The sequence below is a fragment of the Nelumbo lutea genome, chromosome 4 (genome assembly GCF_056320005.1).
Source record: "Nelumbo lutea isolate HS-2025 chromosome 4, American lotus-T2T, whole genome shotgun sequence".
In the NCBI taxonomy this organism is placed as follows: Eukaryota; Viridiplantae; Streptophyta; class Magnoliopsida; order Proteales; family Nelumbonaceae; genus Nelumbo; species Nelumbo lutea.
In genome coordinates, this window is record NC_142687.1 from 13,169,204 (window position 1) to 13,196,363 (window position 27,160).

Genomic DNA, 27,160 nt, shown 5'->3' on the forward strand with positions numbered 1-27,160 from the left:
CAAGGTGTGGTTTGACTAGGCCTGCACATATTCGAACCTTTCAAGGGTTTGTCTGAATCTATCAAACCAAGTTCTGAGGGACTATTTTAGTCCATACAAGGCTTTGTTCAACAGACAAACCTTATTTCCTGTCTTTGTACCTTAAAATCCAGGAGGCAACTGCATATAAACTTCTTCTTACAAGTCTCCATTGAGGAAGGCATTTTTAACATCCATCTGATACAACGGCCAAGGGTAACTGGCTGCAAGAGATAATAGGACTCTAATAGTGGTCATCTTTGCTACTGGTGCAAAAGTTTCCAAGTAGTCAATACCATATGTTTGAGTAAATCCTTTTGCAACTAATCGGGCCTTGTACCTTTCAATGGAACCATCATCATTCTGTTTCACAGTAAACACCCATCTACATCCAACCGGTTTCTTCCCTTTAGGCTGATCAACTATCTCCCAGGTATTGTTTCTGATGAGGGCATCCATTTATACTTTTATTGCATCTTTCCACTCAGGAACTAACAAGGCTTCTTGTACTGTTCTGGGAATGGGAATATCAGCAATGGATGCAAGAAAAGACTTGTAAGAGGGAGATAAATGATCATAGGACAAGAACTGGGAAATGTAGTGAGTTGTGGATGTGGTGCAACAACATTTGCCTTTACAGACTGCAATGGGAAGGTCAAGGTCATCCAATGAGGGTGAAGGCTCAATGGTGGAAGGTATCTCATCTGTAATATCTGGTAAAGGGATTGTGGTACCTGGATCTGGATCTACAGAAGGAACTGGGGCTGGCCTAGACTGCTGATGACCAAAATCAACCTGCCTCCACCGTCTGTGATAGACTCTCACATCCTTGCACCTCTGACAACCCTCCCCATTACATCCCTCTTCACTTAATGGAATAGGTAAATGAACTTCTAATGAGTTAATCCCAATCTCACTACGCTCCCCCTGAGGAGAAACCCTTGGATAATAGGGTACATACTCAAAGAATGTGACATCCATAGAGACAAGTCTCCTTCTAGAAGTTGGTTCATAGCAGCAATATCCCTTTTGAGTTTGTGCATAACCAAGCAAAATACATTTTGAGGCCTTAGGATCAAATTTGGAACAATGAGGTCCAAGAATCTGAACAAAGCAAGTACATCCAAAGGTTTTGAGGGGGACGGTAAATAACTCTTTATCAGAATATAAAAGGGTAATAGGAGGTTTCATGTCAAGAACCTATGAAGGAATTCGATTGATGAGATATACCGCTGTAAGAATAGCATCACCCCAGAAACGTATAGGCACATTGGATGTAAACATAATGCTTTTGGCCACCTCCAGTATGTGTCTATTCTTTCTCTCCGTAACCCCATTCTGTTGTGGTGTACAAGGACATGTACTCTGATGGATAATCCCATGGTCAAGCAAATAAGAGGCTAATGGGTTTGCAAAATATTCTTTCGCATTGTTGGATCTAAAAATTTTGATTTTGACCCCAAATTGGGTTAAAATCATCTGATGAAAGATCCGGGTATATGCTAGAACCTCATCTCGAGAAAGCATAAGATAGACCTAAGAAAATCAAGTATAATCATCAACAAATAGTAGGAAATATCTATACCTTCCCATGGCAACTTACTCAACTAATCAATAGATTGAGAAACAAATGACCTCTTAGTTTCACTATCTTCCCAATGAGAACTCCCTCCAAGCAGATAGATTCCATTCGTCTCACAGCTAGTCCCAATCACCTTCTTTGTCTCCGGGTCCTGAAAAACACATCAATCAGGAAAAAAAATTACTGAACAATTTGGTTTTTTGTGATGCTACTAACTGAAAACAAGTTAGTACTAAGCTTAGGAACATGCAAAATCGAATATAAGGAAATAACATTAGACAACTTGATGTCTCCCTTGCTAGAAATAGGAACAAGGGAGCCATCAACAATGGACACTTTGTCTCTGCTGGAAGATAAATGATAGGTAGTAAATAGTGATGGCAAGCCAGTCATATGGTCAGATGCTCCTAAATCTATTATCCAAGAATGTTCTGTATTACCTGTAGATGAAGCATGGTGAGCTGAGGCCTGATTACTTGAATGAGCAAAAGATGAGGTAGAAGGAGCTGATGGTGTATGAGGAGGTGGAGCTGAATTACCAACTTCATTTTCCAGCTGAGTTAGCAGCTCAGATAGCAACTAGGGTGTCTAGAGGAGTGCCTCTTGTGCCAAATGAGGTTGTACTGTCAGTTTAACAGCCATATTTGCATTCCCCTTTTTGTTTCTGAGTTTTGCTGAAACTAGATGTGGATGCAACTTCCAACAAGTGTCTTTAGTATGTTTAGGTTTCTTGCAATGCTCACATACTAGGTCCTTCTTAGATTCCTTCTTCACATCCCTCTCCTTATCACCCCAGGATTTGGGCCTAACTGCTGCCAGGGCTGATTCGAAAGGCTGTTGCTGTAGCATAACTTTTATCCTAGTCTCTTCACTGTGCACTAGGGAATAGACTTGGGGTAGAGTTACACTGTCTCTTGTCAACAACTGTTGTTTCACAATATCATATTCAAAATTCAGACCAGCCAAGAACTCAAACACTATTAGTTTCAACATGCTTTCTATAAGTCTGTGCATCCTTCTGAATCTCCCATTCAATTGTTTCAAGGTGGTCAATTTCATGCCACAGGGATTTCAAGGTTGAAAAATAAACAAAGACTTGTTTCTCTCCTTGCTTGAGATTTTTAACCTCACATTTCAGATCATAAGCCCTAGCAACATTAAGGGGTTGAGAGTAGGTTTCTTTCACAACATCTTATATTTCCTTGGCTGTTTTTGCCCACATGTAGTTTCAGCTGATGTGTGGCTGCAGAAAGTTGTACAGCCATGTCATCACCAAATAATTCTCCTGAATCCACTTAGCATAAGTGGGATCCTCCTTAGTTGGTTCCTTCATATCCCCCAACAAATAGTTCAGTTTTCCTCTACCCCCAATGGCCAACATGGCTGATTGGGCCCATTCTAAGTAGTTTGATCCATCAAACTTAACAGTTGTAATCTGGAAAGTGTTCTCAGTCATGTTACCTGAACCAGTTCCAAAACACCCTTCCCTTGGCTCTTAAACTCCATTCTTGGTTAGGGGTTAATCAAAAACACCTTCTAATCATTGTAATAGTCGGCCTACTGGGTCTGAAACTAATAACAGTAGGTCTAGAAGCAGAATTCAGATTCAGTAATTAAAAGAACCTTCCAATTCAATGCATCACTGTATCAGTCAGCCTACTGGTTCTGGAAACTAATAACAGTTGGCCTAGAAACAGAAATCAGATTCAGCAGTACTGGGTTTTTGAAATAGAGAACAGAAACAAACTTGAATCACTGTATCAGTCAGCTTGCTGGTTCTAATAACTGTTGGCCTAGAAACAGAAATCAGATTCAGCAGTACTAGGTCTTTGAATACAGAGAACAGAATTCCTAAACAGAGAACAGAGAACAGAAATCTGATACCAACCAAACTTAAATCAAGAGAGGCAAGTCTAATCACTTATCCGGACACAGTAACAGTTTTGGATTTTAGGGTTTTCTCTTAAAACCCTAAATCAGAAAAAAGGCAATTTTTTTATAGCCGTACCTCTCAGGTTAAGCTATCCTTGCTGCCGACCTCAAGAAAGAATGAAATCTTACCCAGAAATTTCTGAAAAAACTGATCTTGATCCAAAAGTCCTCTGGAAATTCTGTTCACCACCTTCAGTCTTGCTCCAAAACTGATCTTGATTCTGATCAACCCCAGAAAATTCTGAAAACAAACTGATCTTGAGAAAATCCTCTTAGAAAACTTCAATCTTGATCAAAGAACTAATCTTGATCACTCAATTCTTCTCTGATTCTTCCTGATTACAAGGAGCACTCTCCAATCCTTGGACAGTTGCTGAAGACTTCTTGTAACCTCCAAGAATCAGCCGAATGAAGGATCTTTCTAAACTTTCAGCCCTAAATAATTCTCATGTGGTCGGCTGAATTAATTCCACATGAGAAACCCTAGATCAAGTACTCTGATACCAAGTAGTTGTACAAGATTGCAACTAGTCTTAGGTTTTGAATAGAAACTAAAAGAAGAGAATAAGAGAAGAAGAGAAGAGAAGAGGAGAAGAGAGAAGGAGAGAGAGATTTCTGAGAAAAGAGAGAGTGTTTGTGTTAGAAACAGCCGCCCCACTCTTAAATTTATATACATAGTATCATAATTGTAAAAGGACTGACTTGCTTACATGGCAAGATAACTTATTGCTTACATAGAAAGATAATAAGATAAGATAAAGCTGAAATACATTTATAAAAAAAAAAAAGATAAAGCTGAAATACATTTATCAAAAGAAAAAAAGAGAAAGATGAAATAGACTAATCCTAATCATAACTAATTGCTGACATACGAACAGTGGGGACTACACTAGTGGGGTCCACATTAGTGTTCTCTACAGGTTTGTTAAAGGGTTGGAAAGTAGGAAGGGAGAGGGTGGTGTTAAATCATCTACAATTCGCGGATGACATCATTATTTTTTGTGAGGCTGGAGATGAGTTACGAGCAAGAAACCTAAGAATGTTGGTAAAACTCTTTGGAAAAGTGACAAATCTAAGAGTGAACCTTAATAAGAGTCAGGTGGCAAGGATCAATTTAGCACAAGAAGGTGTTAATGTGTGGGCTGAGGAGCTAGGGTGTTTAAGAAGTGACCGGCCACTCAAGTATTTAGGTTTCCCCCTTGGTGCAAATCCTAGAAGCATAGGTTTTGGGAATCCAATTGTGGAAAGGTTTGAAAAGAAACTCGCTATGTGGAAGAGGAATTACATTTCTCTGGGGGGAAGGATTACTCTTATTAAGTCTACCCTAGCAAGCCTTCCAGTTAACTACCTCTCGGTGTTCAGCATGCCTCAAGCTATGGGAAAGAAACTAGAGAGAATAATGAGGGACTTTTTGTGGGAACTGGGCGAGAAGAAGAAGGATAATTTAGTAAGATGGGATCTAATATCTAGGAGGAAAGAGTTTGGAGGATTGGGGTTAGGAAGGTTGAAGGAAAAGAATGAGGCTCTACTAGGAAAGTGGTTATGGAGGTCCCACAAGAAACAGATAAGTTGTGGCACAAGATTGTGATTAGTATTCATGGGCCCTTTGAAAATGGTTGGGATGTTGGAGTGTCTTACAGGGTTTCTAGTGCTTCACCGTGGAAAGTGATTCACAAACTCCTCCCATTGTTCCTCAATCATGTCAGGTTTGATCTCAACTCAGGTAACAAAGTTAAATTTCGGGAAGATGTATGGGTGGGTGACTCTTCTTTAAAGACCTTATTCCCATCAATTTATGCCCTGTCTTGCCTTAAGGGCAAACCGGTTGCTGATTTCCTGTCCCCTTCTCCTTCACAGCCTGGTTTTGCTTGGAATCTGGGTCTCCGCAGAAATGTGCAAGACTCGGAGTTGGATTTGGTGTCTTCTATTATTCAGTTGCTTGACGGGGTCTTTATTGACCCTGCTAAGAAAGATACTAGAATCTGGATTCCTAACCCCCTTGGAGCTTTCAGTTGTGTGTCCTTTTTCAAAACCTTGACATCTTTTCAACCCAAGGTCCAATTTCCAGTCTGAGAAGTTTGGTGTTGCCCTATTCCCCCTAAAGTGGGTGCTTTCTGTTGGGAGGTTTACCATGGTGCAATTAGCACCTGTGATCTGATGCAAAGGAAGAGGCCTGGTTGGTGCCTTTCACCTAATTGGTGCTGTTTGTGTGAATCTAATGGTGAAACTGCTCTTCATATTTTTGTTTCCTGTCTTGTAGCTAGCAGCATCTGGGATTGGTTCTTTTCTCTCTTTGGATGCAGGTGGGATACCCCAGTGAGCTTGGGAAGACTGTTTGAATCCTCCACTTTCAGGTGGCCAAAAAGAAGAGGAAAAACTCTGTGGAGATGCACACGGGCAGCAGTATTTTGGATGTTATGGGAGGAAAGAAATCAGAGAATTTTTTAAGGAAAAAAAAGGTGCAAGGAATTACTGATAGAAGGGATTATGTTAAAAGTGATCTCATGGGTAAAATCGATGGATTTATTCTCAGATTTTACTGTGGATGATATAATCAGGAACTGGAGGACTGTAGCATCCTCGTCATCTGCAAAAAAGAAGGCAATAAGAAGTTGGGATCCTCCTGAATCTGGATTCCTCAAATTAAACCTTGATGGGAGCAGTTTTGGCAACCTGGGCATGGTTGGAATTGGTGGGGTCATAAGAGATGACATGGGGAGTGTAGTGGGGCTATTTTTCGGCCCTATTGGGTCTCCATTACAGCTGAACTAAAAGCAATGATCTTCGGAATACAAAAATCCATGGAAATAGGTGTAAGAAAGTTGGTTGTAGAAGGCGACTCCAAAGTGATTATAAGCTGGCTAAAGCAGAATGGAAAGACTCCATGGGTATTCAGAAATGAGATCAAGAAAATTAATCACATTACAAAGGATATGCAGTTATTATTTCAGTGGATTCCAAGAGTAGCAAATGGGTTTGCGGACCAGCTAGCAAAGCAAGGGGCTAATAGGGAACATTGTTTTTGGGCTCTGTTGTAAGATTGTAAAGCAAATATTAGATGGAATGTTATTGGACATTGGGGTAGCTGAGGCTACCCAATCTCTGTACTAATTCTCATATCATTTTATTAATAAAATCACTTTCATTGATCAAAGGAAAAAAAAAAAGATAGTTTGCAAGTTTTGTTTGTGATGTTGAAACAAGTGGGTACTCATCTTGAATTATAGTTGCACCAATACTGATAAATAAAGTATAGTTACATCAATTCATTGAAAGGGTGAATAGATGTACATATGAAACTCATGTACAAGAAGTTGCTATATGGTAGGGCCTAGCAATGAGTGACCAATTAAAAAAAAATCAAAGAATTATCTACACTTGATATACAAGAAATCATAAGAAAATAATATACGAAGGCTTGGACTTTCCTGAAATCCTTGTGAATGGCCAGGCATGAGGAAACTATGGCTACCAGATTCCCTGGCACAACTTAAAATGGAGATACTTTGCTTGGGAAATTCTGGCTTTTCATTCTCTCAAGATCACCCATATACCGATCAACGGGAATAAACTCTATATAGTTTTACCACTTTTGCTTACTCTTAAGATAACAAATCATGAAAGTTTCCTTTGATGGATCTTGAAAAGCACCATCTCATATAGAAAATCTCCAGAAGATGGGCACAAAGATCGTTGCCGAAGTTGTATTGGAGCAAGTGATTTGCAGTTTCACATCCTTCTTGACATAGTATTCAATCCATATTTTGTAAAGACATACCTCAATCAACCAATTTGTCCTATATAAGGACCTGCCTAGCATAGCTGTTGATGCTATAAACACCACCTTTGAAGTGGCCTGGGGGTCCCAAACCTTCACACCAGAGGGAAGTCCTCCCTCCCTAAGCACCAAGAAGACATGCAGCCTCTGAAGAACAAGCAAACCTTGAAGGTCTCAGAAGGGTCTCTTTATATTGCTTCTAGCTTTGTTAAGAGATTAAGGACTTATCCAAATGTAGGTTTAACGAAGCTTTTTGACTTGATTATGAAATAAAGTTCATGATTCTACTTCAAGGTGGAGCTTTCCTTTAATAGGGAGGTTTTTCTGTTTTTCCCCTTTATGTGTATGTGTATGTGGGGCATGTGGCCTGTGGAGAGGACCCAGAATACAAATAAGAGTTTGAAGAGTCCCACATGCCCTAAAGAACCTCAAGTTGACAAAGAACATTAAGACCTTTGAAATGAACAGCATTAACCATATCTACTCTTTTTATTTGAGTGCACATTACAGTACAGTCAGGTCAGAAGATGAGATGTAACATAAAATCATTTATGCAGCTCTATCATTATTATCTGACATTTGTTATTATGCTCTGCATCTCTCCTCCACGCAGGTATATCTCTTTGGATGTTTGTTGATGGTAATACTCTGTATCTTACTGTTGGTGGAGCATTCACCCCCTCTTTACCATGTGTATGTCACCATGACAGTGTTTCTATGGACACAAATATTCAGTGAATATCCATTTCTAAAAGTGCTGTGGGAACAACTATCTGGGAGAAAATTTAATTATGGTGTTACACTCTTTGCCTCTTGTGCCATGTCCATATTCATCCTTGAATTCCTGGTATGCATATCAAACATGCCTTTAATGTCCTTCCCTTGGTGGAACCTCTGTACATCCCATTGCTGATTTTTTTTTTTTTCTTCAGGTGAATAGCTTCACAGAGAGGAAGCTCTACACTTTATGCTTCCTTATTTTAGGAGTGGTTGCTGCATTTTATCTTTTCTACTTTACTCCAGGGAAATCTGTGCTACCCTTCTTTATATGGATGTCTTGTTGGTTTCTGTCCATTTTCACTCTCATGCCTGCAGAAATTCCTGATAACACTAACTTAGTGTAAGTCATGTTGCCCAAGGTTTACACCTTCATTAATTTTGTTAGAAACTTATAATTGGATTGAAATCCTTGGTAGGGATGGAGTTTTAGAGTCCTTCAAGGATGATGACATGCTTAGAAATTCTTTTTCCCTTTTTTCCTTCATGGTAAATAAGCTGGGATTGAACTAGTGACCCACTGGTTGCTATTCACAGGCAAACCAGTGTTTTTTTTTGAAAATTGAATAGGATCAGATGGTTGAACTTGAAACTAAATGGTGCTTAAACATATTCCATTTGACATGTACATCATATTCTTGGTTACATGTAAAATGCAAGTCATGGGTACCATGTTTCTTCTGTTATATGTTTTTTACACTACAATCTCTTAGTAGAAACTATTTCCTGGTCTCAATTTCTGCTACTACTGTTTGCAATTTTTTTTATCCAAACTCTAGGAATCCTAACATGTGGTGTAAGCACCCTCTTTTATTAGTAAATGAACCAATGTTCAAAACATTCCAAATAAAAGAGTTAAATGAGTCAAAATCTGAATTAAGGTGAGCTCTACTGAAATTGATGTTATCTCTTTCAACAGTCATGGCAGTATTAACACCACTATAACATTCATTATGACACACTCATAGTTATCTTCTGCAAATAGATGCACAGTATGTATCAGTAATCTTGGGTGGGCCTAAATCCTCAATCCAATCTTAACCATAGTGCAGTTCATGTTCTGAATTTCCAGCCCAGGCCCAACTATGTTTCTGAAAATGCTAGCTTGTATGTCCTTGAAAATTGTTGCTTTTGCCTTAGCCTTACCCGCATCCTACCATTATCATGACATATAGAATGTCCATCTTTTTTGTGTCTATGCGGTAAAAGGCTAGCTGCAATCCTAATTAATTAATTGATATTTTAATAATCTTGCTTCTTTCAACACTCATATATTTGTTAGGTCTAGTAAAATCCTAATTAATTAATTGATTAGATCAAATGTGTTAATCTTGATTTTTCTGTGAATTATATAACTATTTTACATGGTTATTGACTTCTCAGCAAGTAGAGTAATTTTTCTATTCTTTTTTTTTCCCTTAAACTATATTTGATTACTAAAAAATTAAGGTACCGCCAGTTTGAGATCAGCATTTTTTAACTCTTTGATCATGAATTCTTTGCCTATAGTGTTGCAAGTGGAGCCATGATAATCCTGATAGGAGTGGCAGCTAGGTGGTTTTATTTGAGTAACAAGAAGAGTAAATATTGGCTTGAGATCCTCAGCTACAACAAGCAAATTCCTAGATTACCAAACATTTTTTACTTGCAGGTAAAAATAACTATGGTCCATCATGATTCATTGTATTATGTAACAGCTTCATCTCTTTTACAAATATAATTCTCATCAGGATATGGAAACTCAACTATTTTTGTCTTGGGAGAGATCTGTTCATAATATGTTATATTTTTCATGAACAGGCTATCCTGGTTGCGCTATCATCAATAATGGTGTCATTATGCACTTTTCACCGGACTCAGAAGCAGGAACTACTTGCACTACACCAGTTGATAAACTGGTCAGTAGCCGGTATGTTGTTGGCCTGTTCTTCCTGCTTTGCTGGCAATATTTTTGTGTAAAAAGAAATTCTGCTATATTGTAGTTTAGTTAATTACTTATTTTCACTAACAAAAGGGCATCTTGTATTACATTTTTCTTACCTTTCATAGATGGTGGCATTGTGATTGATGCTTGTTGGAATGTTAACTTTATTTATTATGTTTGTGTTCTGCTGAGTTAGGGTCCGTTTGGACAAATTAAAGCAGTTTTTTCTTTTGTTTTTTATGCTATAACTTAAGTAGGGGCATAAGGGTCCTTTCCCTTCTAATTATGGTCGCCCTATATATTAACACCCTTCCTCAATTCCTCAATTTTATCAGGTATGAAGTTTGTTCTGGCAACTCTATCCTTTTTTGGGAGGATATTTGGGTAGGAGACTCACCGTTAAAGGATTTGTTCCCCTCGCTTTTTTCTATTTCTTTGTACAAAAAAGAGGTGGTCTCAAAATTTGTCTCACCCTTGGGAACACCTTAGATCCTACTTGGGATTTTGGTTTTCGTAGAGGACTTAGGGATGCTGAAATTGAGTCTCTTTCTTTTTTGCTTGGGTGTCTTAATCAAGTTTGTTTGGATCCCTCCAAGCCAGATAAGAGGGTTTGGACTCCTAGACCCAATGGAACCTTCACTTGTGCTTCTTTTTTCAAGTCCATCTCTCAACTTTCTATTCACCAACCCTTTCCGTCAAAAGAAATTTGGTGTAGGCCAGTCCCCCCAAAAATTATGGCTTTTTGTTGGGAAGTTTTCCATGGGAAAGTAAACACTTTAGACAACCTACAAAAGAGAAGATCTTTTCTCTGTATTTCTCCTAATTGGTGTATCCTCTGTAGAGCTCACGTGAAGATTGTTACCATCTATTAGTATCTTGTCCCTTTTCTGCAGACCTTTGGGCTTGGCTACTTTCGTTGTTTGGGGGTAGTTGGAGTCTACCAGCAGAAGTTCACATGCTCTTCAACCATTCTACCTTTTATTGGCCTACAAAAATAGGGAGAATTATGTGGAGATGTGCTCGTGCTGCCTTGACTTGGACTCTTTGGGAAGAAAGGAATCTCAGAATTTTTCAAGATAAGGAAAGGAACAGCCAAGATTTGAAAGACTGTGTGCTAAACAGGTCCATACATTGGCTGAAGACCTTGGAAATCTTTCGTCAATTCTCCTTTAATGTCATTTGGAGAAATTGGTTAACAGTAGCAAAGTGCTCATCTTTAAAGGCCAAATCAATTACAAGCTGGTCTCCTCTACCCGAAGGCTCAATTAAGTTGAACTTTGATGGAAGCAGCATGGGTAATCCAGGATTATTCGGAATGGGGGGTGCTTTGAGAAATGAGAAGGGAGAGATTTTGTTGCTCTACTCAGGTCCTTTGGGAGTTGGTAATTCCATCAGGGCAGAACTTTTACCTACTGTACAAGGGGTCCAATTTGAAAACCAGCTGGGGGTACAACAACTAATAATCGAGGGGGATTCCAAAGTGGTGGTGGGTTGGTTGAAAAATTCTGAAGAGTCTATGTTGCATTACAAGAATGAAATGAAGAAATTTAGTTGGTTGACAAGGAATATGTTGGTCATTGTACAGTGGGTGGGGAGATCAGCAAATACCTTGTCAGATGTGTTAGCTAAGCAAGGGGTAAATAGGGAAGAATTATTTTGGGCTCGATTGTGTTTCTTGTTTTTCTTTCCTAGTTTACTTATAAGTTTCAAGGAGGGGCTGCAGCTCGCGCCTCTCACTGGGATGATGTATGAACTCATTCTAATTTGCTTCTAAATCAATAAACTTACTATTATTCATCAAAAAAAGCATAAGTTGGTGCCGCCAGCACTGTAGCAGACTCCAAATCTCTCTCTTCTCTTCTCTCCTCTCTTCTCCTACTTCTCTTCTTCTCTGTTCGGCTGATAATATGGTATCAGAGCAGTTCTGCTAGGCCTGTGAGCAGATCGAACAAGCTTCAACCTGCTGTCTTCTTCAACTGAGATAAAAAAAAGTGCAGACCTACGACTGGTACAGATTTTTTTTAGTGTTTTTTTTCCTTTTCCTTGGTCGTATACCAAGAAGAAACTATATGACTCTAGATTGTTGAATGTTTTCTGAGAAGCTGTGAGGTTCGAACCTCTTTTTTTATGGATTGTGTGATCCCATGTCTGAGAATTCAGATCTGTAGGTCGTGGGTGACTTGATCTTTTAACCCTTGTGATGTAACCATACTGGTTTATGACCCCTCCTAGCAGTCAATGTGTTTGGGGTGTCTGGAAGTTGGTGGAGTGTGACTGCTAGGTCAGATCAGCTCTGAGATCACCCTAAAATCTTGCCTTTTTTGGATAATGTAGGCTGGCTTGTGGTCAGATTGTGTCCAGATTGCAGTGTGTGCATGTGGGCTTCATCCTTGGTGTTTCTAGGACTGTTTGTTTGGTGATAGGAGGGATCATAAGTGTGTGTAAGGTCTGAAAGGTGTTTGAATCATGTCTTCTGAGAATTCTGCAACTTCAGGAATTTTAGGTCAAAATGGAATGAGTGGGGGGATAGATATGAGTTTCCCCATGGCTGTAATCCCCTTTGATGAACTGAACTATCTTGAATGGTCTAGAGGAATTAAACTTTATATTACTGCTAGAGGAAAAATTGGATATATTAATGGTAAAATCAAGGAACCAAAGATTGGTAGTGCTGAACATGGCAGATGGGGCCAAGAAAATAGCACGGTGATGTCATGGCTCTTGGTTTCCATGCTGCCACAAGTAAGGAAGACTTTTATGTGGGCTGAAACAACTTGTGAAATATGGGAACAAGCAAAATCTACTTATTCAGAATAGAGACACTATGCAAAGATATATCAATTACAAGCAGAATCCTTCACTTGCAAGCAAGGGGAGAGGAGTCTCTCAGTGTACTATTCAGACTTTACATCAATTTGGAAGGAACTGGATCATTATCAAAATGTGAATTGGAAGTGCGATGAGGATACAAAGGCCTACAAATCACTTGTTTCCCAACAACAGGTATTTTTCTTTTCTTTTAGGGTTGAATCCTACATATGAATCCATGAGAGTACAAATCTTAGGAAGTAAGAACCTACCTTCAATCCAAGAAGTTTATGCTCTAGTTCAGTCTGAAGAGAGTAGAAGAAGTGTGATGAACTATACAGAAGGGGAACCAATTGCACTAGCTGTCCAAGAGGGTACAAGGTCAAATGTTGGAAGTTCTTTTAAAAAGGGAGATTCGCAAAAGAGAGTGGATGACAAAGACAAACTTTGGTGCACTCACTATCAAAAGTCCAAGCACACTAGAGACACATGTTGAGATCTTCATGGCAAGTCGAAATGGGCTCAGGAATTGAGTAAGAAGCCAACCCAGCAGAGTTAGAAGAAATATAACTCAACAAATGTGGCATCCCAAGAGACTAGTCCCATGGTACCCCAAGAGCGACACTATGGTTCTGACCCCAAGGAAGAGATCATCAACTCCTTTCGTGACCACTTGGAATTATATGGTAGGACACTTCGCCAGATGGATTCTAGCCCTACTCCTACCTCCTTTTCGTCTACATCAGGTAACACTACCACTGCCTTCCATGTTTCATCTCATACATTTGATTCCCCTTGGATAATTGACTCTGGAGCATCAAACCGCATGACTGGTAAGTCAAATTTATTTCAGGCATATAACCTCCTCTCTAGGAGAGATAAGGTGAGACTGGATGATGGGTCTTATTTCCACCATAGCCGGTCAAGGAACCATCTCCCTTCCTCTTGATCTTACCCTCTCTAATGTGTTGCATGTTCCTAAATTACCTATCAATTTACTTTCCATTAGCAGTATTACTCATTTCTTGAATTGTTCAGTGACCTTCTTTCCTTCGTGTGTATTTTAGTATTTGACCTCGGGGAAGACGATTGGTAGAGGAAGTATGGTGGATGGCCTCTACGTGTTGGAGAATAAAGTTGGTCTTGTGGCTACAGAGTCCTTAAGTTCTTCTAGTGAGAGTCATGCCTACTTGTGGCATAATCGTCTTGGTCACCTTTCGTTTGAGTCTTTAAAACTTATGTTTCCTAAGTTGTTTAAGTCTTTGTTAATTTGTTGATTGCAGTGTCATACATGCTAATTGAGCAAGCATTGTAGAAATTCCTTTCCTTTAAAAAATAAAAGATCTGAATATCCTTTTATTATTGTCTATTCTGATGTTTGGGGCCCTATTTCTCTACCTACTGAGACTAGATATAAATATTTCATTACTTCGACCGATGTCTACTCTAGATATTCTTGGGTGTATCCTATGCGATCTAGAGATGAAATGCCAAAGATTGTGAAAAACTTTCAACGATTGGTTTTCACTCAATTTCAAACTGAAATTCACATTTTCTAGTCAGACAATGCAAAAGAGTACTTCCATAGTGATCTCACGGAGTTCTTTGCTTCGTGTGGATCTCTTCATCGAAGCTCTTGTGCCAGGACACCTCAACAAAATGGTGTTGCTAAAAGGAAAAATCATCATCTACTTGAGGTAGCTCGTGGATTATTACTCCATATGAATGTTCTGAAACGTTTTTGGACGGATGTTATGTGTGCTGCATATATCATCAACCGTATGCCATCTCGGTTACTAGAGTACAAGGCCCCACATCAACTCTTGTTTCCTACAACTTTGTTGTCCCCCATTCCAATGCGTGTCTTTGGGTGTCGTTGCTTCGTTCATGACTTGTCTCCTACTCATGGTAAACTTGATCCCCGTGCCACTCCTTGTGTTTTTCTTGGTTATCCGTTAACTCAAAAGGGTTATCGCTGCTATGATCTTGCTTCACGCAAGTACTATGTCTCCATAGATGTATCATTCTTTGAGAGTCAACCCTTCTTCTTAGTTTCTCCTCAGGGGGAGAGTAGGGTTGAGGAGAAACACACTCAGGTTCAACTACCTCCTCTTCCCGACCCTTCTCCATTTCGGGTCTTTCTTCGCCGCCATAAGAGCCAATAGAGTTCAAGAGCCATGGAACTTGAAACTATGCAACCAATATCATTGGACTCTCCAGAGGTAGATCCTCCTCATCAGCCAGGTACACTTGTTCCCATTGATATACCTGAATCTCTTAATATTGATCCTCCTGTTGTTAATGATCTTGATGTTCCTATTGCTAAGAGAAAGGGTGTTAGGTCTTGTACTACTAATCATCCTATCTCTCACTTTGTGTCCTATGGTTATATTTCACCTTTGTACTGTGCATTCCTTTCCTCAATTGACAGTGTCTCTGTTCCTAAGAATGTGGCAGAAGCTTTATCCAAACTTGAATGGACAGATGCAATGAAGGAAGAAATTAATACATTACACAAAAATGGCACATGGGAGTTAGTGGATCTTCTTGAAGGGAATGAACCAGTGGATTGCAAGTGGGTATTCATAGTAAAGCATAGAGCTAATGGTTCAGTAGAAAGATATAAAGCTAGATTGGTGGCCAAAGGGTTTACACAAGTATATGGAGTAGACTATGCAAAGACCTTTGCTCTAGTAGCCAAGATGAATTCAATCAGAATCCTCCTCTCACTGGCAGCTAACCTTGATTGGGAACTTCATCAGTTGGATATCAAGAATGCATTCTTGAATGGTGACCTAGAGGAAGAGGTTTACATGACTCAACCTCCAGGTTTCTGTGCCAAAGATAGTGAGCAGAAGGTGTGCAAGTTAAAAAAATCTTTATATGGGTTGAAGCAATCACCTCGGGCTTGGTTTAGTAGGTTTCGTTTAGTAGTGCAATAGATGGGATTCAAACAATGCCAGTCAGATCATACTTTATTTGTGAAAAAAGGTGAAGGGAAAATTGCAGCGTTAATTGTCTGTGTTGATGACATAGTAATCATAGGAGACTGGAAGACTAAAATACAGAAGCTGAAGAAATTCCTAGCCACTCAATTTGAGGTGAAAGATCTAGGCCCCTTACATTATTTTATTGGAACTGAAGTTGCCCGCTCAAAAAGGGGCATCTTTATTTCTCAAAGAAAATATGTACTAGATCTATTAGAGGATGCTGGCAAGTTGGGAGTGAAACCAATTGATTCACCCATTAAACCCAACCATCAGCTAAGAGATAGTCAGGAGGAGTGTTTGAAAGATGTAAAGAAGTTCCAGAGACTCGTATGGAGACTCTTATTTTTGTCTATGACCAGACCTGATATTGCCTATGCAGTGGGTGTTCTTAGTCAGTTCATGCATAATCCTAAGACAACTCACTTCGAAGCTACAGAAAGAATCCTTAGATACCTCAAGAAGTTCCCAGGAGCTGGTTTGCTTTTCTAGAAACATGGGCATTTGAAAGTGGAGGTGTATACAGATGCTCATTGGGTAGGGGCAATCGATGACAGAAAATCTACCAGTGGGTATTGTACCTTTGTGGGAGGAAACCTAGTCACCTTAAGAAGTAAGAAGCAAAGTGTGGTGGCTAGATCCAGTGCTAAGGCAGAATACAGAGCCATGTCTCATGGAGTTGCTGAAATGATGTGAATAAAAAATTTGTTAGGAGATTTGGGTTTTGCAGTTAACAAACCTATGTCACTCTACTGTGACAACAAGGCTGCTAACCCAGTCCTCCATGATAGAACAAAACATATTGAAGTGGACAAGCATTTTATTAGAGAAAAACTTGTGAGCGGAGAAGTGTGCACTCCTTATGTTAGTTCGGAGGAACAACTTGCAAACATCTTCACCAAGGGCCTTGAACACGTGCGGCATAATAATTTGTGTGACAAGTTGGGCATGACTGACATCCATGTCCCAACTTGAGGGGGAGTGTTGGAATGTTAACTTTATTTATTATGTTTGTATTCTGCTGAGTTAGGGTCCGTTTGGACAAATTAAAGCAGTTTTTTCTTTTGTTTTTTATGCTGTAACTTAAGTAGGGGCATAAGGGTCCTTTCCCTTCTAATTATGGCAGCCCTATATATATTAATATAAGCTGGCGCCGCCAGCACTGTAGCGGCACTGTAGCAGTCTCCAAATCTCTCTCTTCTCTTCTCTCCTCTCTTCCTCTTCTCTTCTCCTACCTCTCTTCTCCTCTGTTCGGCTGTTAATAATGCTTAAAGTTGTACTTCAATCAGATATTACTTCTGTCATCCTATGTTAAGTTTGTTTACACATGGATGTTTGTTCAGATTTTAGTAGTCTTGTTAAATATATAGGATTTACCAGTAACGAAAAAGATTTGGAGACTTCAATCTTCATGTTTGTTAACCAAAAATAAAACAAATGTATTGTAAAATGGATGAAAACTCTTTATGAAATTGCTGCAAATATTACTGATGTAATTTATTCAACTTTGATTGAATTATCTAATTTTTATGTGACAATTCTTTTTTTCTTTAGAAATGTTGTTGACTTCTGTTGCCAATTTAAGTTATTGCTTTGTAAAGGTTAAACTTGTATATTCAATATCCCCCTCACTCATTTATATTTCAGTGACTTGAGGAAGCATTCATGACTGTGAAGCTTATAGCTGTGAATTTGAAAAAAAAAAGTATGTATATTTACTACATCGAATTTTCTTCCTTGCAGGTTTCTCTATGGTTCTCCCATTGTTTTCACCAACTGATCTCTTGGCCCGCCTGACCTCTATTTTTCTTGGTTTTGCACCTGCCTTTTTACTACTATCAATTGGGTATTCTTTCTTAGATTGTTGCCATGGTTATATTTTTCCAATATCATGCAATTATGCAAGCGAAACAATATGCAAATTTATGGTGCTTTATTTTCCCTACTCCTTAAACATTGTCAAATTTGTTTTACAGATATGAAGCTGTTTTCTACAGCGCACTGTCTCTTGTACTTGTCGCATGGATATTGTTTGAATTTTCAGTCTTCTGTTTGGGTAAAGTGAACATATCTTCTAATTCCGTAAGAAGTGCAGAAGATAGAGTCATTTTCGAGTATGATGAGAGATGCTTGCAGTTGTCTGACTTGAGAGTCCCATTAACTTTTGTAAGCCATGTTCTCCCTTTTCTGCTTTTTTTTTTTTCTTTTTTTTTTCGATTGGTAACTGGATATGTTATTAACTAAATAAAATATAGTTCACAAGATGTTCCATAGAACCCCAAAAGACCTTATTACGTTTACGTCATCTCTCTATGCCATAACCATTAAATCCTCCCCACCTCAGATTCCCCAATACAAATTTTCTCTATTAACCCCTTGTTTGGATAGAGCATCAGCCAAGCAGTTCGCCTCCCTCGTTGTCCATAGAAATTGGGTTCTTAGTCTTAGGTCTTGTGCGAACTTCCTTATCTCAATGCATGTTGATGTTGCCAAGGTCATGGGTTATTACAGGCATCTTATAACAACTTGTCAATCACCTTCCACAATGAGATTACTAATTTTTATGTCTTTGCGAGCTTCAAACCCTGGAGTACACCTAAAAGAGGGGACAAAAATCCAATATAACAATGAAGGGCTCCAAGGTGGTAGCGGGCTGGCTGAAAGATCCAGATTCAGTGATGTGGTGTTATAGGGACGAAGTGAAGAAGTTCAAGTGGTTAACAAGTAATATGAATCTGGTTATGCAATGGGTGGGAGGAGGGAGGCCAATGCATTGGCTGATTCGTTAGCTAAGCAGGGGGTACTTAGGGATCAGTTGTACTGGGCTCAATTGTAGTTTTTCCTTGTTCTTTCTTTTAGAGTGAGGCTGCACCTCGTGCCTCTCCCTGGGATGCTTGTAGCAGTTACATATCTTTATTGATCTCAATGAATTTTAATTATGAAAAAAAATCCAATATAACAAACCACCTGCCCTTAATTAAAAGAAAGTCAGCAGAAAAGATCTGCTGGAATGACAGAGAAGCCCCAGGGAGGAGGGAAGATACCCAGCAAAAAATAGTAGCAGACACAGTCCTCAAAAATTCATCTTCTTGAGCAAACCAATTATCAAACACCCTCCTATTTCTTTCCTTCCAAGTTACTCCACAGGATCGCAGCTGGGATAAGCTTCCAAACTTTCATTCCTCCGCTGCTTAGACCCTTATGCATCACACCTTCCAACAATTCTGTTGATGATTGGGGACATACCCAATTTATACGTAGAATGTTTAAGAAAAAAACTCCAGACCATCCATATGGGCTTGCAATGAATGAATAGGTGGCTATTTCCTTCCTGTGGCTGCAAAAGGCACACCTTGCCCCATCAAGTATGAGACCTCTTCTGCTAATATTTTCCTTGGTGAGGCATTTCCCCAACAATGCAGTCCAGCAAAAAAAGAAACACTTTTGAAGACACCCTAACAACCCAAACCAGCTTGTGGGGGAAATTTGAATCAGAACCTATTGACAAGCGTTTAATACAGGGCCTGACAGAGAACACCCCTGATTTCTCCCCTTTTCAAATATGGCTGCCTTGACTGCCAATTATAGAGAGGTGATTCTCAATATTTGCCAGCAAATTTTCCACCTTTTCACACTCCCATTCCTGAAGATGTCATCTGAACATAGGTGCACGTACCACAATATCAGTCAGCTACAGAACAAGGTTTGTTCAGAGGCCTGTCATCAAACCATTGGAAGAGCTTAGAATTATCAATGTATTTGTGAACGTATTTTTTCTAGTTTCTGCTGCAGGTCAAAATGTACAGAAAAACATGGATATATGTATATAAAGATTGACATCTGCAATTGAATACATATTGAAAATTTGAATAGATATGACATTTGTGATACTGCTTTATCCACAGTGTTCCATAGTCTCGAGAGTCTAATAGTACTTCTCTTTTATAGATGGTCTTGTTTAATGTTGCATTTTTTGGAACGGGTAACTTTGCTAGTATTGCAAGCTTCGAGATTTCATCTGTGTATCGATTCATTACAGTCTTCAATGTAAGTAAAAACTTAAGTCTGATGTTTGGTGTATAATCAATTGGTTTTCATGTTGGGTATCTATTGAAGCTACTGTGTTCTGCTATTTATTGCAGCCATTTCTGATGGCAGCGCTACTTGTTTTCAAGTTATTCATCCCATTCATGCTTGTCATGTAAGTACTATATACTTTATTTCCCTCTTGTGAGTCATTCAAACATGAATTATATAGCATCTTTATTCAACCATCAGCATGATTTGGATCTTATTTAGGGCATTGTATCTTAGAGATGGCAACTTCTTGGATGCAGGCGACTAAAATAATTTTTTTATTTGTAACCTCTGCATGATCAAACTCTCTGAACATTTTGTTTTTCTCTAATTCAAAACTCATTGGCTGGTTCCAGTAGCGATTGTTGTTTTTTTGCTATATCATTTTATCTAGATGATGAAAGTAAGGATTAGCATCTGGCTGAAGTTTTTTTCCTCTTTAGGCTATAACTGTTAGTTATATTTATGATGCAAATTTAGTTTTACTGTTTGTTGCTAATGTTAATATTATTGTTGATTTTGGTTGTATCTGCTATAATTTATGGATCAACCAGCAATAGTTTCCACATTCTTGCTGATCTTTATAAATAAGAGGAAAAGAAACTACTTGGTCCCTTCATCTTTTCTTTTATTGTTTTCGTATTGTTTGAAAACCAAGGCTTATGGAACAGGGATTGTTTTCTGATTAAAACAGATTCTGATAAAGATCATCTGTCTAACTTGATTAGAATTAAGTTGTCTGGCTGCTCTAGTCTCAAGCCTCGTCTCTCTTACTAATTTGTAAATGCATGATTTTTGGTCTTGATGAACTATATGCCATTTTTTGAGTTGTTACTTTAGAGGAACCATTCTGTCATATTCTGCCAAATTGTATAGTTTGTCTTTTAGGTCTTCATTACCAATTCAATGAGATGCAGATCTATCATGGGGCGACCTTTCTGTAAATGCCTGATTTATGGACTAATTGCTGGAGCTTCTACTTTATGGGAAATATTTTATTAGCTTTTTCTGGATTGTTGTTTAATACGTCTTTCCAGTCTGAAGAGTGTGAGGCAAAGAGTAGGTGTTTAATGTTTATTTACTTTCAATGAGATTGAGATCTAATACCAAGACATTCTGAACTCCAGTTCTCGGGAATTGAAGTAAAATAGGGACTGGAATTGAAGAATGCAGGGAAAATGACCACCTAAAAATAGGAGCCATTTGACTAGACTATTATCCTAGATTTAGGAGAAACTAATTGGTAAATAAGTAATCTGATAAAAGAAAATGGTATCTCTAAACAACAATATGCTCCAACTCTTATTAAATAGGAAAAATAGAAGTTATACTCCTAGGCTCTGTGACTTTGATACAAGTATAATATGGAAAACATTTGCTGGAAGCATGCACATTCAGTTAAAAGTGTTATTGTCATTATGGTACCTTTCTCAAAAAAAAGTTATTGTCATCATTGCCATCCTTTTTTACTCTTTTTTGATTGCTAATTGGTATTGTTGAAAGGTTGGTTGGTTGGGGGGGAGACGCACAAGACAGCCTTGATATAATACAATATATTAAAATTAATGCTGTTCTAATTAGAAATTTGGCTTTTGTGATATGTGCATGATTTCCAAAAGTCGGCATTTCTTTGTAGCCAAACTATTGCAATCTCTTTCAGGCATTGCAGTATGTGGTATCTGAGATAAGCTGCTTGACATTTGTTGCTTGGAAAATGGATGCAGCTGTGCGTTTAGTGCTATAACCAAGCTTGTTCGAGTTCCACGTTCAGGATGCTATTTCCTTGTCATTTTATTTTCCGATGCCATGACCATCCATTTCTTCTTCCTGGTATGCTTAGTATACTTACCTACACCTCTCAAGGTTTCTGTATGACCTTTCTAGTATTGTTCTTGATTTTGCTTCAAAATAAATCCAGGTCCGAAATACAGGAAGTTGGATGGAAATAGGTAATAGCATCAGCCATTTTGGAATCATGAGTGCACAAGTTGTATTTGTTCTGCTGCTATTTGCTCTCACAAATATCTACACAAAAGATATCCAAATTGGATCACCACAGGCATCTTCTCGGAAAGCAATGTAGTCCATTGAGCTTTGAAGTTTGAGCACCCAAAACTCTTTATTTCTAATGTAGTCCATTAGAAACAGATCATCTTCAACTTTTCAAATGGAGCTGATCTGTTTCTTTCACTTTTCTTGTCATTACAAAACTCTTTATTTTACCCATTTGTATAATAACTTGATGACAGGCTTTTAACTCAAATTTTGATATTTTGGCGAGAAAGTTGTCCTAATGGAAATTGGAATGAGCAAAGTGTTTCATGCAAAAATTTCCCTTATGAAATCGTGAGATGTTTATCTGTTAAATATAGCGAACATGAAGTTATTAACTTCCCTTTATTTTTTGGTAAATCTATATTACTGAACTGAAGGAAAAAAAAGTTCGAATTACCGAAGGACCTACCAAATTAAACAAGAGGTAACCAAACCCATAAAGACCTCTACGAGCTATATGTGCAACCTGATTCGCCCACCTTTGACAAAAGAGACATTCAAACCATGAATTTCAGTCAAAATGTCTGACAAAAAGAAATTCTCCATAGGCGTGCTGCTATATATTCTCCTCCGAAAAACAGTTAATAAGAGAAAGGCAATCGCTTTCAACAAAAAGATGAGAGAAGCCACATGCCTCAGCTAAGTCAATGCCTTTTAAAATATCCTTAAATTCAGCTTGCACCGAAGAAAGAGAATTACAAAGACTAAAACAGGCTGCTACGGCTTGACCTTCACAGTTTAGCTTTTCATCTTATGTTATACTAGTTTAGCTTGTCAGCTGTTTTCTAGTTTATGTCAATCCCTTCGTTTTCTGCACTTGGTAAGAAATAGAGATTGTTACTTCTTTAGGCATGGTTTAAAACTTTAAATCTCTATGCACTGTTTAACACAGAACAAACCATCTCTTTTCAAGGGACTAAAATGGTGTACAAGAGGAATTAGAAAAATTCCGCAAGCAACGGATCGTCTAAATGTATCAACCATGGTCATGAATTGATGCCCGTCGGTGCATATGGGGTTGAAACAGTGCATAATTCAGTATTATTGTGTTGCAGAAATACATTATGGGCAACAATTTTATATTGGGAGAATATCAATGTATGTTTTACCGTGATTGTTGCTACCAAGCGTAATATATATGGTAAGGCATTAAGCAAAATTTCATTGTAGGTCTTAAATGTCAAAGCGCTCTTAAACTCCAAGCTACCTCTACATCCATTACAAAAGAAGAAAAAGAGAGAAAGCCCTTTAAAGTACACAGGTAGATTCCATTGAGGCGTGCTGCACTTTGGGTGAGCATGCATTTCTGGTGCTTTCCCCCCAATTTCGATATCCTTCTACTAATAAACGAATGAATTACATCTTGCTTGTAGTTCACTATCTATCACACTTGTGATATTACATTCAACTTCTTCAGGATTGCAAAAAGAAAAGCAAGTTAGGAATGGTGTATCAACTTATGTTTATAGTTGAATTTGTAAGGTATGAATGCGCGAATGCTGCATGTATTGCTGCTCCAATGGGAAGTACATCCTCATCAATGGTATAATAAGGGCTATGTGGAGGATAAATTGCTCCAATCTTCTCATTCCTGGTGCCTATCAAAAGGAAAGTACCCGGAATTTGGTCTAAATAGAAGGCAAAATCTTCGCTTCCCATGTAGCAAGGAGCTACATGCATATTATCATGTCCTATGATCCCAGTTGAAACATGGTGCATTAGATCATAAAGCCTCTTATCGTTCACAGTTGGCGGAATCATGGGACGTTCTACAGAGAAGTCCACGTCTACTGAGCATCGATGTACTGCGGCCTGCCCCTTGATAACCTGATGCATGAAAAATAAAACTGCTAAGTCATTCATGTGGGAAACTTGGCTAAACTTCATTTTTATCCTCTGCATTAATTGGAAAGTAGAGATATCCAATCGATGTGCATTCTGGGTGTAGTTCGTTAATTGGGATTTGGTAGGTTTTAATTGATGTTCATATCCATCCAATGTTTTCAGAGAGGCTCAATGTCTATCCATATGTGTATGGTCTTTGTACCAGGAATCTAGAACTAAAAGTAAAAGTTTCATGCTTTTGAAATTGAGAAGTAGTCTCTTTAAAGAGGAGTAAACAGTGGCCAATGGGGAGATGTGTAAAGGTTGTTAGATAGTACCTCTTCTATTCGTGTCTTCAACACATTAAGGTTATTCTTTCTGAAAGCTCTGAAAGTACCACCAATCAGGGCCGAGTCTGGGATTATGTTATGTGCAGTTCCAGCTTGGAAGTTGGACACAGAAACCACCTGCACCACCCAAACATTTACATATCAGAGTATAATTTTTGAATAAATCAAAACGAACTATAACAGTTCTTAGTAAAGTTCATAACTAACAGAAATCTCCTATATAATTCCTAGATTGTTTATTAACTCTTGTATGGACTTGTTTTCTTGAACACCCGGGTTCTACCAGCAAACTTTGAATTTCTGGGTTTGTGGGATTAAACACGGTTAAGTTTGAGTTTGAAGGTTACCTGGGAATCCAAAGGGTCTGTCTCTCTTGAAACAATATTTTGTAAGCTAATTATTGACACTGAGGCTGCCAAAACAGGATCAACGGAATGTTGTGGGATCGCTGCATGACCACCTTTCCCACTGATCTTTGCTTTGAAGCTTCCACACCCTGCTAGAAATTCTCCAGGCCTAGAAGCAACAACACCTGTAGGATACTGATATACAGTATGCATGGCAAAGATTGCCTCTACATTTCTTAATGCCCCTTCTTCCGCCATTTTCAGCGCCCCATCACCTCGTTCCTCAGCAGGTTGGAATATGAGGACAACAGTTCCCTGCATAAGCATTCAGATATTGGGGGTGTCAAAGAGAGTATGAAAAAGGTGAAAAACAAAGAACAATTTTAATGTTTTATATGGATTGATTGTGTTACTGTAATGTGACCTTCAACGTGGTTCGCAGCTCTTGCAGTATCTTTGCAGCTCCGAGAAGCATGGTGGCATGAGCATCATGTCCACAGGCATGCATTTTCCCTGAAACTTTGCTCTTATGCTCCCACTCCACCATTTCCTACAAGGACAATCTCGTATTAATTACATCGAGTACTACTGAATGATGGATTACTTCATCGAGCCTCAGTCTATGAATTAATATAGAAATGATCACTATAGAACACGGTGTTATTACTGTTGGAGTATGATTTTCAGGAACTATCCAGGTACAGGACATGGATGCCCAAAGTGAAAGTTTGAAAGCTTTTTGATGGCTGAACTGGGGTTTTAATCCAGATTTCAGCTGGTCTGTGGAATGCTCTGTCAACAATTTGATGAGCTGTAAGATTCATCCATAGATCAGAATCACACCATCTAGTTAATCGTTTTACCACTTTTTGGTTAACAGTGTTTTCCTGTTAATTAAATATTCTTAGGTACAGGTAATTTTGACAGACTCGCGGACAAAGGCCCTGGAATCTCTGATATATATTTTCTCTGGTACCGAGCAACAGATATTTTCTCGTATATATATATTTTTTCATGTTTTGTAGTTAACTTCCTTCCGTGGGTTGCAAATCTAACTTTTGGTGTCAAGTTTTCAAAAGCAAAATGTTTGAACAGTTCCCGGAGATCTAAGCTTTAGACATTAAAATATATTATATTTGAAACACAGCTTACAGCATCAAATCCCGCTGCCAACAGGGTGGAGAAGCGAAAAAAGTAAATAAATAAATAACCGTACATTGATGCTGAACAGGCAAAAGAATACAGAGAAGTACGGATACACACGAAAGAAAAGACGCCACCATCGATCTCCGACCAATCCGGAATTTATGGGATCAGAGCGCTCCTCACAGAACTTGCAGCCGCACATCGGCATGGGGAGATCAGACGTTTTCAATGCACCGCTGCAACGTGCTGTGAGGGATTTCTTACTCAATCCAACAGAAGGGTGACAATAATCGAGTGTCAGGTTGTGGGTAAAGTAACAGATAACAGCCATTTCTTGATGGTAGAGAACTTTTTCAAAGGTACAGGTCACTCACCTTGCAAAACGGAATCCCAAAATCTAAAGCAGAAAAAGAAGAAAGCGTTGTATTGTATGAGGAGGCAAATAAAAGTTTTTTTTTTTTTTTAACATTCTAAATGGTTATGGTTATTAATGCATTTACCTTTTTTTCTTTTCTAATGAGAGAGAGAGAGAGAGAGAGAGAGACCTGAATAGGCAAAGCATCCATGTCTGCTCTTAGAGCAACAAAAGGAGGGGATCCGGAGCCTATGGTAGCAACCACACCCGTCTTTGCAACAGGCCATCGATACTCGATGCCCATTTGGTCGAGCTCGCTCCTGATGAGCTTGCTCGTCTCATATTCTTCGTATGCCAGTTCTGGGTGCTCATGAATCTTCCTTCTTATCTTTTTCAGCCAATTCACGGTGTCAGGAGCGTTCGACAGCCTAATTATCTCATCTCTTATCGAGGGGTTTCCCTCACTGCCAAGAGAATCAAATCCTTGTTTCCCTAAACAAGGTTGCTGATTCGAGCAAGCTGCAAAAATGAAAAGTAACAGAGAGAAGAGTTGCAAGGAATCCATGGATAGATCGATTCCTTTTCATCAGTTGTTTGAAGCAGAAGCACAGATATAGATATAGCCACCTTTTTCTTTTTAGTTTTTGCTTCCTCCTCTCTAGTCTCTATTACTCCATCCAAAAGGAATATATCTGCACGCAACAGATATGAGATGACTTTTACCTGATAAATTATACATGTTTTCCATTATAAGTCCTAAGAGCAGCCACTGTGAAAAAAAAATGCCATACCTTTTTAGACACGTAGCCAAACAGTAATACGCTATTTTGAATCGAACCCGTTGCATCGGAGGTAGGTTTCAACAACTTCCTTTTTGATTCACCTCACTTTGGTTCACTGTGCCCAATTCACTTTGGTCGTCTTCTTCTAAACAAGACTGAAGAGAGCTTACTCTTTACGCTACCGTTGGACTCAGGGGTGTTCATGGTTCGGTTGGACTAATTTTTTAAACCGAACCGGGGTTAACCGAAGTGGAATTGAAGTCGGTCGGTTAACTGATTGACTGATTTAGTTAATTATCGGTTTGATTCGTCGACTTTTCAGTTTTTTATTATTTATAATAAAATATTAGAAATATATATAATATTACATTTTAAATAATAAATAATATATTATATATCATAAATATATATTTATATA

The 27,160-nt window shown here is 38.6% G+C and overlaps 2 protein-coding genes across 5 annotated transcripts in view; one reads left to right on the plus strand and one right to left on the minus strand.

Moving 5' to 3' along the window:
• Positions 1-22,213, plus strand: part of LOC148854011 (sulfatase and phosphatidylinositolglycan class N domain-containing protein) — a 45,868-nt gene extending 23,655 nt beyond the window's left edge. For 2 of the 3 annotated variants that reach the window (XM_088941114.1, XM_088941115.1), the window contains 10 exons: positions 7,924-8,157; positions 8,243-8,430; positions 9,597-9,738; positions 9,888-9,996; positions 17,550-17,652; positions 17,783-17,972; positions 19,755-19,853; positions 19,949-20,007; positions 21,608-21,713; positions 21,802-22,213. In XM_088941114.1, coding sequence (XP_088797240.1) covers positions 7,924-8,157; positions 8,243-8,430; positions 9,597-9,738; positions 9,888-9,996; positions 17,550-17,652; positions 17,783-17,972; positions 19,755-19,853; positions 19,949-20,007; positions 21,608-21,713; positions 21,802-21,966 — 1,395 coding nt within the window. In that variant the 3' untranslated portion in view covers positions 21,967-22,213. Of the gene's footprint in view, positions 1-7,923; positions 8,158-8,242; positions 8,431-9,596; positions 9,739-9,887; positions 9,997-17,549; positions 17,653-17,782; positions 17,973-19,754; positions 19,854-19,948; positions 20,008-21,543; positions 21,714-21,801 lie in introns of all 3 variants that reach the window. The other variant, XR_016094847.1, reaches the window with a different exon arrangement.
• Positions 22,214-23,075: 862 nt separating this feature from the next.
• Positions 23,076-26,884, minus strand: LOC148854012 (IAA-amino acid hydrolase ILR1-like 2). Of its 2 annotated transcripts, XM_088985223.1 has the most exons (6): positions 26,752-26,884; positions 26,151-26,652; positions 24,884-25,009; positions 24,460-24,774; positions 24,101-24,229; positions 23,076-23,765 (listed from the first exon to the last, which is right to left on the minus strand). In XM_088985223.1, the coding sequence occupies exons 2-6, from the start codon at positions 26,523-26,525 to the stop codon at positions 23,391-23,393; spliced, it is 1,320 nt and encodes a 439-aa protein (XP_088841349.1). In that variant the 5' UTR covers positions 26,526-26,652; positions 26,752-26,884; the 3' UTR covers positions 23,076-23,390. The 2 variants fall into 2 exon arrangements, with proteins under 2 accessions (XP_088841349.1, XP_088841348.1); XM_088985222.1 differs by lacking the exon at positions 26,752-26,884 and having other exon boundaries at positions 26,151-26,685.
• Between the last annotated feature and the right edge of the window lie 276 nt (positions 26,885-27,160).

What these genes read in the sequence shown, in the direction of transcription:
- LOC148854012 (XM_088985223.1), bottom strand. Translation starts at nt 26,525, where the DNA reads ATGGATTCCTTGCAACTCTTCTCTCTGTTACTTTTCATTTTTGCAGCT. An exon ending in TGGATGCTTTGCCTATTCAG is followed by an intron (nt 25,010 to 26,150) that starts GTCTCTCTCTCT and finishes TTGTCCTTGTAG; the next exon opens with GAAATGGTGGAGTGGGAGCA. An exon ending in AGCTGCGAACCACGTTGAAG is followed by an intron (nt 24,775 to 24,883) that starts GTCACATTACAG and finishes ATGCTTATGCAG; the next exon opens with GGAACTGTTGTCCTCATATT.